The 16,964-nt window shown below is 33.3% G+C and overlaps 1 protein-coding gene across 1 annotated transcript in view; it reads left to right on the top strand.

Annotated features, from left to right (window-relative positions):
• The window catches only part of Eys (eyes shut homolog), a 1,581,889-nt gene that overhangs the window by 396,999 nt on the left and 1,167,926 nt on the right, over positions 1-16,964 (top strand). Inside the window, 1 exon segment of the mRNA XM_071613805.1 lies at positions 13,880-14,001. Coding sequence (XP_071469906.1) covers positions 13,880-14,001 — 122 coding nt within the window.

Below are 16,964 nucleotides of genomic sequence, written 5' to 3' on the forward strand. Positions count from 1 at the left end.
GAAAACTTGTCATTGGAGCAACTCTAAAAACTTAGGAATGATCTTATCTTTCTGCCAATGAGAAACGGGTGGCAGTAATGATGGTGTGCAAGCAAGTTACATCAGCTTCTCTGAGTTTAGACTGCCTGACTGCCATTGATACCTTATTGGTTTCTTGTGCTACAGGTGCAAACACATATTGAAATGCTGTTTTTAGGATTCTGTACTAGCAAACCTGAGTCTCCTCTGTCCTTGGAAATTTATCTGGGGAGTTCCTATGTCTACCCATGATGTCTCAACTGGCTTCCAAAAACTGGAAGCTGGCTCTGGGAAAGCCAGGCTGATGTTTTTGTTATCTAATACTCCTCTTCCCTGTAAATTGTGAAGACTATGGTTTTTCCCCCCTCTTATTTCTCTCCTTTTATCTTTTAAATGAAAAACTACTTTAGTGACAAACTATCTACTACCATCATTGCACTAACAATCATAAGACTAAAGTATCCCCCAGAACAAGAAAAGTTTAAATAATTTTTCCTCAAAAGCCTTGCTTTTTGTATTCAAAATATCTTTATTTTTAGACTATTGTATATTCTCCAATAGAACAGGGGAAAAAATCATTCAGTAATCCATTTGAGTTCTTTGTTGTATTTGATATGTAACCTTTCCCTGAGTCAAGTAATGGGTACAGTGAGACCAACAAACACTAAAGAGAATATTAGTTAATATTATTAAAAATGTTTCCTGTAATATTTTAATAGCTTTGTTAATTATAACTCATATGCCTAAAATTTACTTGTTCAAATTGAACTATGCAGTGTATTTTGGCACACCATCACCATAATCGAAGCACCACCATGACAAAAGAAAACTTATGAGAAGTACCTCTGTCTCTCCCTTCCTCCTCCTAACTTTAGCCAGCCACTAATCCACTTCATTCCTTTATACATTTGCCCAAATATTTATTATAATGGAATCATATGTTATGAGATTTTTTTGTGACTGTCTCCTTTTCACTTAACATAATTATTGATAATGTAGAATTAATTCCTATCATTTTGCTAGTTTTTCCCTCTATGTCTTAATTTTTTATTATATTACCCTCCCTATCAGTGGATTAACACACTGATTAGGTTAAGGATCTCACAACCTGATAATTTCACCTCTAAACTTTCTTGCATTGTCTCACACATGAGCCTTTGCAGGACACCACATATCTAAACCATAAACATGTCCCCTTAAATAGTGAAGGTGGTTTGAGGTATGATGATTAATTTGAAAGAGGTAGGGGATACAAACAAGAGGGTAAGAGAATTTAGTCTGTGCTTCTATGTTTTACCTAGATGCATAAACATATATATATGAAGTATTAAATTTTTTCCTGTTATTCTCACATCATTGTCAATGGGTTTATCTGAATGTAAAATTATGGTGTTTCAAAATACAAAATTAATGCAGAAATAATTAGGTTAAACAAAAAAGGCTCTCCAGTTGTTGGACACATGTTATTTTGCCTATATGCCACTTTATTTTATTTGGAAATTTTGTATACTGCAAACTAAACTCATAAGGTTTATTTTTATTTTCAGAATTTAAAATCATATAACTCAGAAAGTTAAATTTTATTTTGGCATCTGTGATTTTAATAACATAAGTTTATGTTGCAAAAAAAATCAGTTTTATTTATATTTTTTAGAAAAAAAATTCAGAAATACCAAATAAACAGCCAGTAAATACACAAAGGTGAATCAAAACTTTTTGTTTTGTTTCCAAAATCACATGTTGATAATAACCCAGAAAATGCAAAAGGTTAAACAAAACCTTTTGTTTTGTCTTCCAGAATCACTTGATGATATTAACCCACCAATATTTTACAATGTGAACTTTTTTAGAAAAGGGATCACTTAAGATGTAATTAGTTAAACTAAAATTTAGTTGTACTGGAGCAAGAGGGCCTCTAATCCATTATGATTGGTGTCTTTATCAAATGCAAAAATTTAGACACAAAAATGCATTAAAAGAGACCTCCATGTGAAGATGGAGGTAGGGACTTAACTTCTCCAAACCAAGGTATAATGGTTAATTTGGATGGTCAACTTGACTGGATTGAGAGATGACTCGGAAATAACTAAGATTATGAGCTTTCTGTTCACGAGGATGTTTCTAGAGATGTTCAGCATGTGGAAAAGTAAACTAAGGGGCAGACCCTTCATGAATGTGGGATGCCCTGTTTAATAGGTTTGGGGCCCGAATGGAATAAAAGGCAGAAGAAGGAAGAAAATACAGGGAATGCAAGCTCCTTTCTTCTTGAGTTGGTGTGTTTTTGCTGCTTCCATCACCTGTAGATGTTGACTTCAGCTCTGTCAATGTGGACCCTCACCATCAATTCTCCAAGAGTTTCTGGGACTTTGGTCTTGAACAGAGGCTTCATCATTTTTTGCTCTTGTTCTGAGGCTCCAGCTTCATGCATTTTAGCAGCTACTAGTTCCTCCAAATGTTCAATGTACAGGCAACTGGAGATATTTACAACCCCCCCACACACACACATACATACACACATATATATCTTGTTCTCTCTCTCTCTCTCTCTCTCTCTCTCTCTATATATATATATATATATATATATATATATATACACACACACATATACATATAATATATATACATGTATAATATATACACATATACATATAATATAGATGCATATACATATACATACAGATATGTATATATACATATATATATATATATGTATATATATATATGTATATATATATATATATATATATATATATATATGTATATATATATATATATATATATATATATATATATATATATATATATATATATATATATCCTGGTTGTCTGTTGGTTCTCTTACCTAGAGAACCATGACTAATGCACATAGAATGAAAGATTGCTGGCAGGATGTTGGATGCCAAGGTAGAAGTATGAACAGATTTTTCCCTTTCAGACTTCAAAAAGAACCAAACCTGTTAATACCTTTTTCTCAGAATGATAGCCTCCAGAATTGTGAAGAAATAAATGCTTGTTGGTTAAGTCAACCAGCTTGTAATCAGAATGCCCTATCAAACTAATACATAAGTGTATCATACATTTCTAGGAGAATCGCAAATTTTTCCAGCCTTGGAAAGGGAATATAAGTGATTTCTGATTTCTAATTTAAAGTAGAAATATCTTGTACTGATGTCACTCAGTCAAAGAGTAGAAGAAACGCATCCGTAGTTGAAAAACTTGAGTTTATTGGTTTTATGCAAAGAGAAAATGACATACCAAGGAGAACCTGGAGGGTATTTTGATGAGTTTTTTGACAGAGGCTTGGTGGATTCAGGCTTGTGTTTAGTGACTTTTGGGAATAGTTACAGGATGTTTGGCCTTTTATTCTACATTGCTGTCTAGAAGATGGGAGAAACAGATCAACTTGCATCTGTTATTGGTAGAGCAACAGCAGTAAAGGTAGAAAAGGGTCAAAAGCCATTTGGTAGCTTACATAATATTCTTGATTTTCAAGTATGTTCATGCATGAATTTTGAGTGATCTTATTTATATCATGCTTTTCATGGACATGGAAAGGCATGGTTTGATATTGAAGCTCCATAAATGATTTAAGTTCAGCAGGAGAACCCAAGGATCAGATTAGAAAGCTAGTCAAACTCGCCAGACAATCTGGATGATCTCCTTCATTGTCTCACTTGAGCTATTCACAAAATATTATATGTGATAATAAATTTGGGTGTTATATGTTTAATCAGATATAGGAAGAACATCTTGTCATGGATTTTAATATTTTATTGATTCCTATTTGAAAGTATACATTTTCTGAAGAAAATTAAAATTCTCTGAAGGAAAAAAATTATAAAGTGGAAATGAAAATAGTTGACTTTGCATGCTAGAATTCACCATGGAAAGACGATTGGTTTTCTCAAAGTCAAATAAATAAAAACTAAATCTTATGAATTTATGACCAAAGTTTATACATCTATAAGATTTTACAGTTAATAAATCATTTCTAAAGATTACAAATGGAAATATTATTATTTGCATTCTTTCTGTCTTACTGACCCTTCTAACTTTGAGAAGAAATCAAATCCATACTACTGAAATGGAGGGAGCAGCAGATAGAAAAGTAGCACCTCTTGGTAAAAATCATTGCTCAGGCTTCATTGGTGTCTGTCAAATATCTGCATAATAGATGATAATAGCCATAGCTGGTCTTTTACAATGCACAAAATGTCCAGTAATATGAATTACCACTTAATGTCCATTAAAGATAGGCAGAATCAGCTGATTCCTCCCTTTAGTAAAACACACCAACAAAAAAGCATAAGAGATTCACAATGGATTTTATGAGGATGTGAGGAGATTTAGAACATATCTTTAATATTTTGAGGTATGCTCCATGAGGAATGACTCTGTTTACCTGGTGTAGATCCCGGGATCACACTGCAGAGGCAGACGCTCACTGTCTAGTCCAATCTTTCACTTTTTTTCCTTTTTTGTAGATTATAGAAGTTGTGGAATGCATTTCCATGTCCCTTATCTTTATGGTGAATTCCATCATGCCTTTATTTCTGTCATATACACCTATTATAGAACATCTCCCAGACCCAGACCCAAATGTAACCTCAAGTCTATTATTGATTTATTTTAAAAATTGTCCTGTTTTTAAAATATCCAAATTCTCTATGACTTTAAAATTTTAGCAGCATTTTTTTCTAGATTTATATGAATAATTATAAAGAAAAATTTCAAAATACTAGACTAATATGTTCTCATGTTTAGCTTTTTCAATTTTTATAAGGATATACATCCATTTTGAAGTTTTAAATTCTTTTTCCTTAAGAAATTTAACATTATCATAAGGAACTAAATAGTAAAATGATTCATACACTTGAAAATAGCATGCTAATTTGATCGATGCAGATTTCAATTAGAGGAAAAATAGTTCAGTTAAATGAACACTTCTAGTATCAGTACAATTTCAGTGGGAACCTTATCATTTGTGTTTTTCTGAATTGATGACTTTGTTGTAAAAAGAAATTAATGAAAATAGGCGTTTAATGTTTCTTACTCCATATATATGCAAATAAAATGTATATTATCTTACTTTTTCAATTTTAAGAGAATATAGTTTTCAGCAAAATAAAGTCTCCGGGAAAGAAGGAAACATTATGTATTTTTTAAATACAACTTGAAAATACAATGTGATTCTCAGTATAAGGAGGACAACTAAACTTACATGATTTTTGGAAAGCTTTCAATGGTGCTTCAGAGTCCACAGTTTCTGTAGATCACAAAGCCTTTTTTGGTCTTGCCCAACCTACTGAGACATTATTTCAAATTAGGAAATTTAATTTAATACACCCTCGTTTTTATGACATGTTAGCATAATGATGAACATATCATAATGTTAATATTGACATCTTCTAGATCAGGATGCATTTTCACAACAATGATGTATTTATCACTTTGTCAAAATTTATCTAGTAATTTCTGTTTATTCCATTCATTTCCTATGGTTGCTGTAACTAATTCACAGAAAGTAAACTACACAGATCTATTACTTTATAACCTTGGAGGCCAGAAGTCTAAACTAAGTTGCTGCAGTACTGCATTCCTTCTGAAGACGTCTATCATCTTGCCTCTACCAGCTTATAGAGGCTGCCTGTATTCCTTGGCTCATAACACCTTCCTTCTATCTATCCAGACTGTTGGCTGTCATCATACTACCAACAGTGAGGAAGAGGAACTCTTCTAACTTTCAGAAATTATAAAACAATAAATATGAGTTGTTTCAAGTCTCTAAGCTCATGACAACTTTCTGTCCGGTAGAGAAAATGAATACAGCCAAATATAAGGATGACTATGACATCTTAAGTAGCACTTGAAAAACTTCCTGAATACATACATTTTCATAACCCACTTGAATCAAAGTGTGAAATATGATATGTCAAGAACTATGTAATGTTTTGATCAACCAACAATAAAAATTTAAAAAAAAATAAAATAAATAAAATGAAGCCTAAAGAATTACCATATATTGTCAAGGTTAAGCATGAGGGATACCTAAAGGAAATGGAGGGATGTCTATACAGAGAACATTCAGAAAATAAAGAACAAATCAATATGAATGGAACCCGGGACTTAGGAAGGAGGAAAACACATTACTACATTTCATTGACTCTAACATGCCACTGGTTTTAAAGAAGCTTTACTTTCTGTACAATATGGGCAAATCACCTTGTCCCTCTCCAGGCCAAGATTATCCAGGCCCTAATTCTGGAGACCTATAACTACTACTTTATTTGGCATATAAAAATTCATAGATGTGATTAAGTTAAGAATCTTGATATGGTGGTATTATCCTGGTTTATTTGAGTGGAACTGAAATGTAATCATAAGGGCATTTCAAGGTCCTTGAAACAACTCATATTTATTGTTTTATAATTTCTGAAAGTTAGAAGTCTATGCATAGCTTTCCTGTGCTGTCTATTCATGGCTGTGAGCTAAGACAAGAGTTCCTCTTCCTGACTGTTGGTAGTTAGTTCCATGTGATTTTAAGACTCTGGTCTTGCTTCCAAAATGGGGGTCTCCTGGAGTCTTTACAGCAACTTAGATCTACATGCCATACCCTGACATATGGTACTCTATACAGCTTTCATTTTGATTCTTCATGGACAGCAAGAGATTACCTGTGACTTAATGTTTCACCTGATTTGGTAAAATGACCCCATGTTGATCTTTCGTTTGAGTATCTCTATTTGGATTAGGGACTTGAATTATATATCTAAATCTTTTCTGCAATACAATGGAACATAACCATGGCATAAATTCTATCTTATTCACACATCCCACCCACATTTAAATAAAGAGAATTACATAAGACATGCAAACTAATGGTGGGGATTTTGCTGGCCATATTGGAATTCCTCTCACCACAGTAACTATTTAGCTGAGAAATTAAACACATTTACCCCTTTCTATACCTCATTGATTTGATCTCCTCACTATTTATGACCCTACCATCTTACCATAGTCCTTGCCACATAGTAGAAACTCTCAACATATTTGTATAGTGAATATACAAATCATGAGGGTATGAAGGTAGATTGAATTCATGTGTATTCTGCAAAATAAAATATCATATAGATGTTTTTAAAATATGAGTACAAATTATTATTCAGCTATACAATATATTATGCATAAAATCATTTATGAAGTGACAGTTAAATTAACTTTCCACTAGCAAAAATAAAATCCAAAAACTAGCCTCAAAAATAAATACTAAATGTAGATAATTAGAACAAAAAGTTATGTTTGACAAATTTTTGTAGAGGACAATTTATTTCTTTATGCACTTGTGGCTGATGTTTGTACAACGTAATTTCCCTAAATTTTCAAAGAAAAATACTTTTATTATGATGAAATAATATCCAAATAACTTTAATATGCCATGTTCAATCTCATAATTTAATTACAGAGAAGAGGTCTTGTGCCCATTTGAATTGTTAAAACAAACTTACCATAGCTGTTGCAAAAGTAGCTCTTATTAATTTATTTATTTATTGAAGAAAACCTTTATTTCTAAAAATAGATACTTGAAAGAATTTTTGTGGTTCCCCCCCCCCCTTTTTTTTGCTTGTCACATTTGGAAGTCAAAGATCTGAGGGTCTATTATATTTCATACAGTTTTTTATTATTTTTTATGGACACTATATCCTGTTGATTCCTTTACACACTGTTGATGTCTTCAGCAACCTTTAGGTGTTCTTTTATATCTTTTTTTTCTTTTGGTCACAGTTGGGAAAATTATAATGATCCTTAAGTTTTTAAATTTCTCAAACTACCTTTGTTTTTATAAACTTTGAGATCTTAAATCACTTACTCTCATACTGTATATTATCCCCTCATCTCTGTAGTTGGCAAATTACTTAGAAAACCCAAGACGTTTAAAGATTTAATTTTAACTGGGCTTTTGTCACTAGCCATTCATGGGTTGCATGTATGTCATTGCTCATGGAAGCCTAGTGGATAGAGACATCTGGTGTCTGGGAATAACCAGTGGACATTTCCTCTGGTCAATTGCCCAGGGACAATGTGAATCTCTTTCCTGTTCTGCAGTGGCTTACACAGCACCTGAGATGGGTGTGACCTACCAAGATGTCAATCAACCTGCTGACTGCAAGACATCAGGAAACCAGACTCTGCCCATGAAACCTTATCCGTGCCTTTGATGTACCCCCTTAAATAAACCACTGGAGCCAATTTCCCATTCCAGAATCCATGTGGACTAGATCTATCAGAGGCTTCGCCTTATGTAAATATATTTCTGAGTATCTGTGTTTTATTACTTATTAATTATCTGAGATTGTAAGTTTTAAGGTGGCTTGGATTCCCCTGGGAAGAATGAACCCTACAAAGAGACACTGGCCATCCTTCCTAGCAAAAGACATTGTATTCTCAAAGTATATAGCCAGTAACTTTTAGATCTCTGTTTATACATATTTGATTTACATTTTCATGAATGAATGCTATTACTGGGATATTTCCCCAGTAGCTGATCTTCTCAATATTTTTAACATGCCTTGAAAACAGACATTTAATAATCATTTTTCTTTAATGGACTAGTTGGTTCTGTTCATGCTTTACATCTGTTTGATAGGGATTCTCTTGAGTCAGCCATCCTGTTTCTTATCTCTAAATATTTGTGTACATTCCAGACAATGGCAATCACTTTATCTAGTTACTTTTCTGATAAAACATAAATCTTAATTTCAGGAATGAGGTGTTTCTATTAAGCTCAAAAGCTTATTCCAGTACTCTTATTTGGTGTTTATTTGTTTTAAGAATAGCAACAAATCCATTAAGCAAAGCTTATAGTGATAACTATCTCTGGGGTACCAGGAAGAAAACACAGAAGCATGAAATCATTAATAATGTACTTTCTTAATTGCAGCATCTTCAGAGAGCACTGTTGAACAAGAGTTGGGGAATAAAAAAAAACAGTTATTTTTAAAACTGGTATTTTTAAAAGTACTGTCACTTAACATTGCTTCCTGCTGGTACTTTGTTAGATGAAGCATAGAAATCATAAATAACATTACTTAAATTGTAATGGGGAGAGAGAGACAGAGAGAGGGAGAGAATCACAATCACAATGTGGAGGAGAAATAAGTCACTGTACAGTGAGTAAATTGAATGCATTTATGCAGAAATCTGCCAGGCAGACGACAGCATTTGCAGGAATTGGTTCATCAGATAAGCACTGACACTTGGACTCTTTGCTTTCCAGGTTTGCACTGTGAATTTGGGCCTTGTAAGGCTAGCAACCCTTGTGAGAATGGAGCTGCATTTAGCAAGAAAACAGATCTGGAAATATTTCCCCTTAGGTTCCAATGCCAATGTGAGAAAAGCTTTGCAGTTTCACCCTGTGAGATCAGTGTCAATGAATGCAGTTCCAGCACTTACCTGTACAGATACTGCTGTGACAGTGAGTTCACTCAGCCACTGTTGTAATATTTGCAGAGCAATCTAATTTAAAACATGACATAACAATAGGAAGGTCCATATATATGAACATAGCCTCTCTTGAACATCAAAGTCAATGTCAGCAGTACTAGGTACTGCTCTTCTGACTAATTTATTTACATTCTTGTTCATTAAGAAGTCAAACAACAACAAGTGCTGGCGAGGATGTGGGGAAAAGAGTACACTTGTACATTGCTGGTGGGACTGCAGATCGGTGCAGCCAATTTGGAAAGCAGTATGGAGATTTCTTGGAAAGTTGGGAATGGAGCCACCATTTGACCCAGCTATTCCCCTTCTTGGTCTATTCTCTAAAGACCTAAAAAGGGCATGCTACAGGGACACTGCTACATCGATGTTTATAGCAGCACAGTTCACAATAGCAAGACTGTGGAACCAACCTAGATGCCCTTCAATAGATGAATGGATAAAAAAAATGTGGCATTTATACACAATGGAGTATTACTCTGCATTAAAAAATGACAAAATCATAGAATTTACAGGGAAATGGATGGCATTAGAGCAGATTATGCTAAGTGAAGCTAGCCAATCCCTAAAAAACAAATGCCAAATGTCTTCTTTGATATAAGGAGAGTAACTAAGAACAGAGTAGGGATGAAGAGAAGGAGAAGAAGATTAACATTTAACAGGGATGAGAGGTGGGAGGGAAAGGGAGAGAGAAGGGAAATTGCATGGTAATGGAAGGAGACCCTCAGGGTTATACAGTGGAGGAGGTAGAGAGAGAGGAGGGGAGGGGAGGGGAGAGGTGGGGAGGGGGGAGGGTGGAGGACGGGAAAGGCAGCGGAGCACAACAGACACTAGTATGGCAATATGTAAATCAATGGATGTGTAACTGATGTGATTCTGCAATCTGGGTATGGGGTGAAGGTGGGAGTTCATAACCCACTTGAATCAAAGTGTGGAATATGATATGTCAAGAAATTTGTAATGTTTTGAACAACCCACAATAAAAAATTTTAAAAAAAAAAGGCAATAACAAAAAAAAAAAAAAAAGTTTGACCTAACAATGCAGAGACAATCACTTCTCAGATCTATGTTCTCAGACAGAATGTTTCTGTCTTTCTGATAGTACTGAATATTCACAAAGGTCGGCAGATTCTACCCCTTCCCCTGAGCTCTGTTGTGATACGAAGTTATGTCTTTGGTTGCTCTGCCCAGACAGAATGCTGATCATGGTAAAGCTATCACCAAGCCTTAGAACTTCTTTGTCTCTTACATAATATCTAATTTAGGAAAATACTATATTCTTCAATGATAGTAATATGCGGTGATTTCCACATAGAAAAAAACATAAAAAAAAGAAAATGAAGGATGCAGCTATTATGTTCTGGTTATCAGAATTAACTATTTTTGCAATTTATTTTAAACTGTAGATTATTAAAGGTAGTTATTTATAGTCATGGGAAAGTGTTATTTTTAAATGATATTTAAAATTATTATTTTAGCTCATAGCTCATCTCTCTCTCTCTCTCATGCACACACACACATACACACGTGTGCGTGCGCACACACACACAATCACACACTTCTTCCTGATGAAATAATATAAATTCATAGAGGGAAAGAATAAGGAAGAAAAGAAAAATATGTAAGCATATAGAGAAAAAAGAGGAAAAACAAGAGACAGAATATTTAAACACTGATTTTTATGTGGGATGACCTATTTCATTTTTTGTTGAGACTCAGGAAAAACTACATAAAATGACATTGCAGGGGGATGTAACTAAGGGGTATGATAAGGAAAACAGGTGAACTAAGAGTCCACCTTCTTTTGCCTTATCTTACCTCCTTTGAATATGTTTTTACATAATCCTTTGGTCAATGTGTAAATAGTGAAAATAATGTAAAAACTCATTTCAATAGAAGGTCATTTACATAATATTTATAAACAAAACTAATATAAATCCATGACTAAATTTTCTAGTATAAATCAAGAACAAATAGAGTGAGATAATATGCTTAAAATATCTCAATAAAATTGTTATTAATTGTCATAAAGTCATGTAATTCATAAATTGTGTAGGGAAAAAATACCCTTTTATTTCTTTACTTTAAGTACTTAAACAATTATTTTTTGTGACGTCCATTTTTTCCTGTGGATCTAATTTAATAACCCAGGTTTTCTTCTGGTACATTGTTCATTTGTTATCTTTTTAGCCAAAAATGATCAACATTTTTATGTAAAATAAAAACAATTTATTTTTAACAATTTCTGTCTTTCAGATTCTTTGATAATTCAAAGTTACCTCTTTTTTGTTACTTTCCTTTAAAAATAATTTATCACTCATCTATTTAGTTATAAACAACTATGATAAAAGTTAATTTGAGTCTTTTTGTTTGTTATTTACTAATATGCATTAGTGTCCAAACCTGAATTCTAATTATAAACATATTTTAATTATCATTATGATTGATGGTATTTCACAATGTCTTACTGACATATTATATGGCACACAGTTTTAATTTAATTTATTATTATACATAATTTCATCTATAACATACAAAGAAGCATTAATTGGCATTTTTATCACAATGATTTATTTAAAACTACACTTATTTTTTGAATCATTTGCATTAAAATTAAATGCTCCATGAAACTATAAGTAAAACAGAAGTAAATTTTGTCTAAAGGCTACTAATTCTGTGTGTCTCCCTTTTCTCTTGTTATTGGCTGGGCTGCCTTGTTCTTCTTAGAAGCCATAGTTGTACATGCTTACTGAGGCACAGCTACAGAAATCAAGATGCTAATAATGTCTATCACATTCCACCATTATTTCTAACCCCATGCCCCCTCCCTTTGCCTCAAACCTCTCTGCCCTATCTAGAGTTCATCTATTCCTCCCATGCTCCCTCTCCCTATCCCATTATTAATCAGCTTCCTTATATCAAAGGGTTATTAGACATTGAGCATTTGTTTTTTGGGGGGATTAGCTAACTTCACTTAGCATTATCTTCTCTAACTCCATCATTTACTTGCAAATGCCATGATTTTATTCTCTTTTATTGCTGAGGAATATTCCATTGTGTATATATGCCACAATTTTTTTATCGATTCATCTATTGAATGGCATCTAGGTTGGTTCCACAGTTTAGCAATTGTGAATTGTGCTGCTATAAACATTGATGTGGCTGTGTCCCTGTAGTATGCTGTTTTTAAGGACATTAAGAAGGAAACAAAATTATGTTCAGAGAATTTGTACAAACTCAGATTTACATATTTTCAAAAATATAAAGACCAAGATGCTGGTTCACACTAGCAGAGACCAGAAACATAACAAATCCCTATGTGGGATCCTGGTTTGGATCCCGAAACAGAAAAAGGACACTAATGGAAAAACTGGGGAAATTCAAGAAGCGTTAAAGATTAGCTAATAATATTGTACCAGTATTGATTTCTCCCTTTGGATAACTCTGCTATGTTTATCAAAGATGTTAACATTAGAGGAAACCAGATAAAGAATGTACAAAATTTTCCTATTAAATAAAAGAAGAAGAAGAAGAAGAAGAAAGAAAGAAATCAAGATGCTGCTTAAATTCTGCACATTGCATTGAAAATTCTGTTGCCACCTAGGACCTAAGCATTCAATGAGAGTAATAGCAGGTACATATGCAGAGGCAGAGTGGGAATGTAGATACATGGTGAATCCTGGAGATAATGAAGGACCCAGGGACTGTCTACAAGTAACTATTAAGTCCATTCTTGCTCCAATGACAATTCATGCTGTCACCATTTCCCTGAAACGTTTCAGATACTGTTTTTTTTTTTCATCGTTAATGATAATTTAATTATTTAAAAATAGTATACTTACATGTGAAAGCTCTTTTTTTAAACTAAGGGTTAAGTAGATAAATATTAGCTTTCAGACCACTATTTGAAACTTACTTTGCAATTCATTTTCTACCCACAGAACTTTAACAACAAGTTAACTTGTATATTAAACCTAAAACAAACTAGGAAAGTTCATTGATGCAGACATTAGCTACTAATTATGTTTTGTGTGCTGCCAAAAAGACTGAGAGTGTGAGAAAAATGGATATCATATATATATCAAACTGTTATCAAATGTCCATTGTAATCTTTCTTATTTCAAATAATTAAAGTTTTTTAAGTCAATAGAACTGAACAAGGTAGCAGTGTAGGAGATACTGTAGATCAGTGTGATAGAATATTAAATATAGAAATGTGTAATAGAGTATTAAAAATAGGAATTCACACTTTATTGGTTTAAAGGTGAAATGCATAGCCGATTACAACATTTTAAGAGTAATTTACATTACTGTATCTGTACTATGATTAAAAGAATATAAAATAGTTTTCTCTTCTTTGTTTCAGCGCTTGGTGGCTTTTCCTGCTTATGCAACTCAAGTTATGCTGGACAAAGCTGTGAGTGGGACACTGATGACTGCATCCTGAATGTCTGTGAGCAAAATTCCACCCGCAAAGATCTGCATCTTGTTAGTATCCATTGGTCTTATTAATATATCTTAATGAAGAATAGCATAATTTAACCCCTACAAATTTAACCCCTACAAAAGTAAACTTTTGCTCTATGGTATGTCCACATTTGAATACACCTACACATATTTTTTTAAGGTTAGGAAACAGAAAATCAAACAATATTATTTTTAACTTCACTGTTTTAAAATATTTACTCTATGCCAGTTCGTATACATACTATATGAAAAATAGATTCATAGCTATCAATGATTACTGCATTTGTATAAATTTTCAGAAATTCTTCTAAAAGTGCTATAAGTCTCACAGTCATTTTTTTTTTTTTTGCCTAACTTGAGGTACTAAATTCACATACATACATTCACTGTCATTCACTATCTTAACTTTTGCTGTGATTTCCATCGTGTATTGAATACTCCATCATTTCCTTCATTCATCTGTACTAGTGCTGTCCCTTCTGTACATATCCATTTGTCATAGCCTTTGTCACAAGCATGTGCCATTCTGCCTTAAATGAACTGTGACACAGTTGGCAAATCAATGGGATCCCCTCAGGCTCCTCATTTCTCAGAAAGCCTGACATAAAACACATCTACTCAAGGTGGACTCACTTATTCACAGGCCTCAGAAAATAAATGACATACAACAAAAGCTAATGCTACAACACTGGTATAGGCTTATACTTTATTCTTTAGCAACAGAACCAATTTCTACAAAAAGACTACAGTAGTTGAAGTTAGAAAGCAAGTCTTTCAAAAACAAATGTTTTCATCAAAATATTTTGACTATCATCAAGGGTCTGACACTGTTTGTTTTTACAACGGAAGGATAATTTGCAGCAATTTTTTTTTGTTTCCCACAAGGAAGGCAGATACATAAAAGAATAATTGTAATTAATGTTTGAATATACATTACCAGCACCAGGGATGATCCATAGGTTATTGAGCCACTATACAGGAATGTGTAATTTCCTGGAGCTTCATCTTGATTCATAACAAACGTGTTATCTAAATCAGGTTAATCTAATCCCAGACTCAGGGAATACATTAAGAATGATCAGGAGATACTACACTGGTCTCTGAGACAAGAGAAGTTCTTTCAAAGAAAAGGTTACCTCACCTGCACATAGGATGTAAGAGGTAGGTGTGTCCTTTTCTAGAACTTGTAGCTTCTGGATTGTATACATCTAGTTGCTGTTTTCAGGCCTCAGATAGATGACTCTGAAGGCAGCAAAGACTCACAATTGAGAAACCCAGACCTATGATCCATTGTTGAATCCCTAAGTGAACTTCCTAGGTGCCATCTCAATATGTGGAACTAATTATAAGAAATCATTATGGCCTCTTGTTTAGAAAGACTAATTTTCTTTTAGTTGTGGGTAAATTATCCAATGTGGAACATTCATGTATGGTTGATTTTTTTTAATCCTATGGCTTCAGCGGCAACTTCAAAAATAATAGTTTTTTGTTGTTGTTGTTGTTTTTTAGTAGAAAGAACTTCATACCCCAAAACATAGCATTCCACTTCTAGGCCTGACCACAACTTTTGTGTATGACACTAAACTTGGTCATTTGACAAGTCAGGGGCTGACTTTAGAGGATGAATCATACCAAACCATAGAACATGCAAATATACTATTTTTTTTCCATTATCTACTTTCCAAATTTCCTATAAGAACTTATTCAGACTAACTTTAGCATCAGCTCAAATTCTTGATTACTCTTTCTAGAAATTGTTAAAACAAGAATAACAGAGAAAGCAGCAAAGTTAAAAAAAATCAAGTTTCTTAATAAATTTCACCTAGATTATCTATGTGACTAATTAATTAAAACCTATGTTTATACACAAGGGGACTATTGCAAGTATTTAATGCATATGTATATACACACATTATATATCAATTTCAAGGAAAGAATTGTCATTGGCTTTGTGATATCTTTTCCAAGATCAGTGTTGTGAACACAACAGTTTGTTTTTAAAAAGTTAAGTGATGTTCAAAGTATTTTGTAGCTTGTTGATATTGCATCTGGGGCCCCAAGACTACCCTCACATTTGATAATTCCCAAGAAAGACTAAGAACAGTTGTTTTACTCTTTGATAGTGTTTATTACAATGCAAATTTATAGGTTAAAAAGAGAAAAGGGAAATGACACACAAGATCAAGTCTAGGAAAAACCTGGGATGTACATCCCACATGTTCAACTCTTAAAGATACGTGGACAGTGTTTAAACATCAGAAACAACTCGGAACAACGTGTATGGAGTGTTGCCAACCGGGGAAGCTTATGTATGGCTTGGTGTTCAGAGTTTCTATTGTGGGTCACTCACAAAAGCATGGAGGTCCTACATCATTGAGTTTCTCTGACTGGTTTCCCACTCCTGTAGTGATCAAGGTGATATAGCATTGACCTACAGCCCCAGACATGCAAAAAATAAATACATATATAGAGGAAAGAAAGACTTCCAGCATTAATTACATGATTAGCATGATCTAGTTTGCATAATTGAAGGTATCAAGTTTCAAAGATATCATTATCAGTCATGATATTCAATGGCTCTTATGTGCCAGTCCTTTCTTCAGAATATTCAAGGTTGGAGTACCCAAGTTTGCTCAGTTAACTTTGTTACTCAGATATTTGGGTAAATATTGAATTTTGGTATTATGACAAATGGTACACAATTAGAAAAACAACATATTCTATAATAATACACTGAAACCAAAAAAAATTATCCCCAAGACATTCTGTCAAAGAGAATGGGCTAAAATAAAACTCATACTTTTGAAATAAAGCTTGAACTAGACATTATAAATATATGAAATAGAGTAAGGTTCAACTTGAATTTACATTTTCTTGTTTTCACTAACTCATTGGTGAAAAAATAAACTATGAAATGCTGAATGTTTTGTGATGGAAGATAAAATTAGAAAGATATAGAGTAGGATTTTTCTAAAGAATTTGTA

The sequence above is a fragment of the Marmota flaviventris genome, chromosome 6, assembly GCF_047511675.1.
Source record: "Marmota flaviventris isolate mMarFla1 chromosome 6, mMarFla1.hap1, whole genome shotgun sequence".
NCBI lineage: Eukaryota > Metazoa > Chordata > Mammalia > Rodentia > Sciuridae > Marmota > Marmota flaviventris.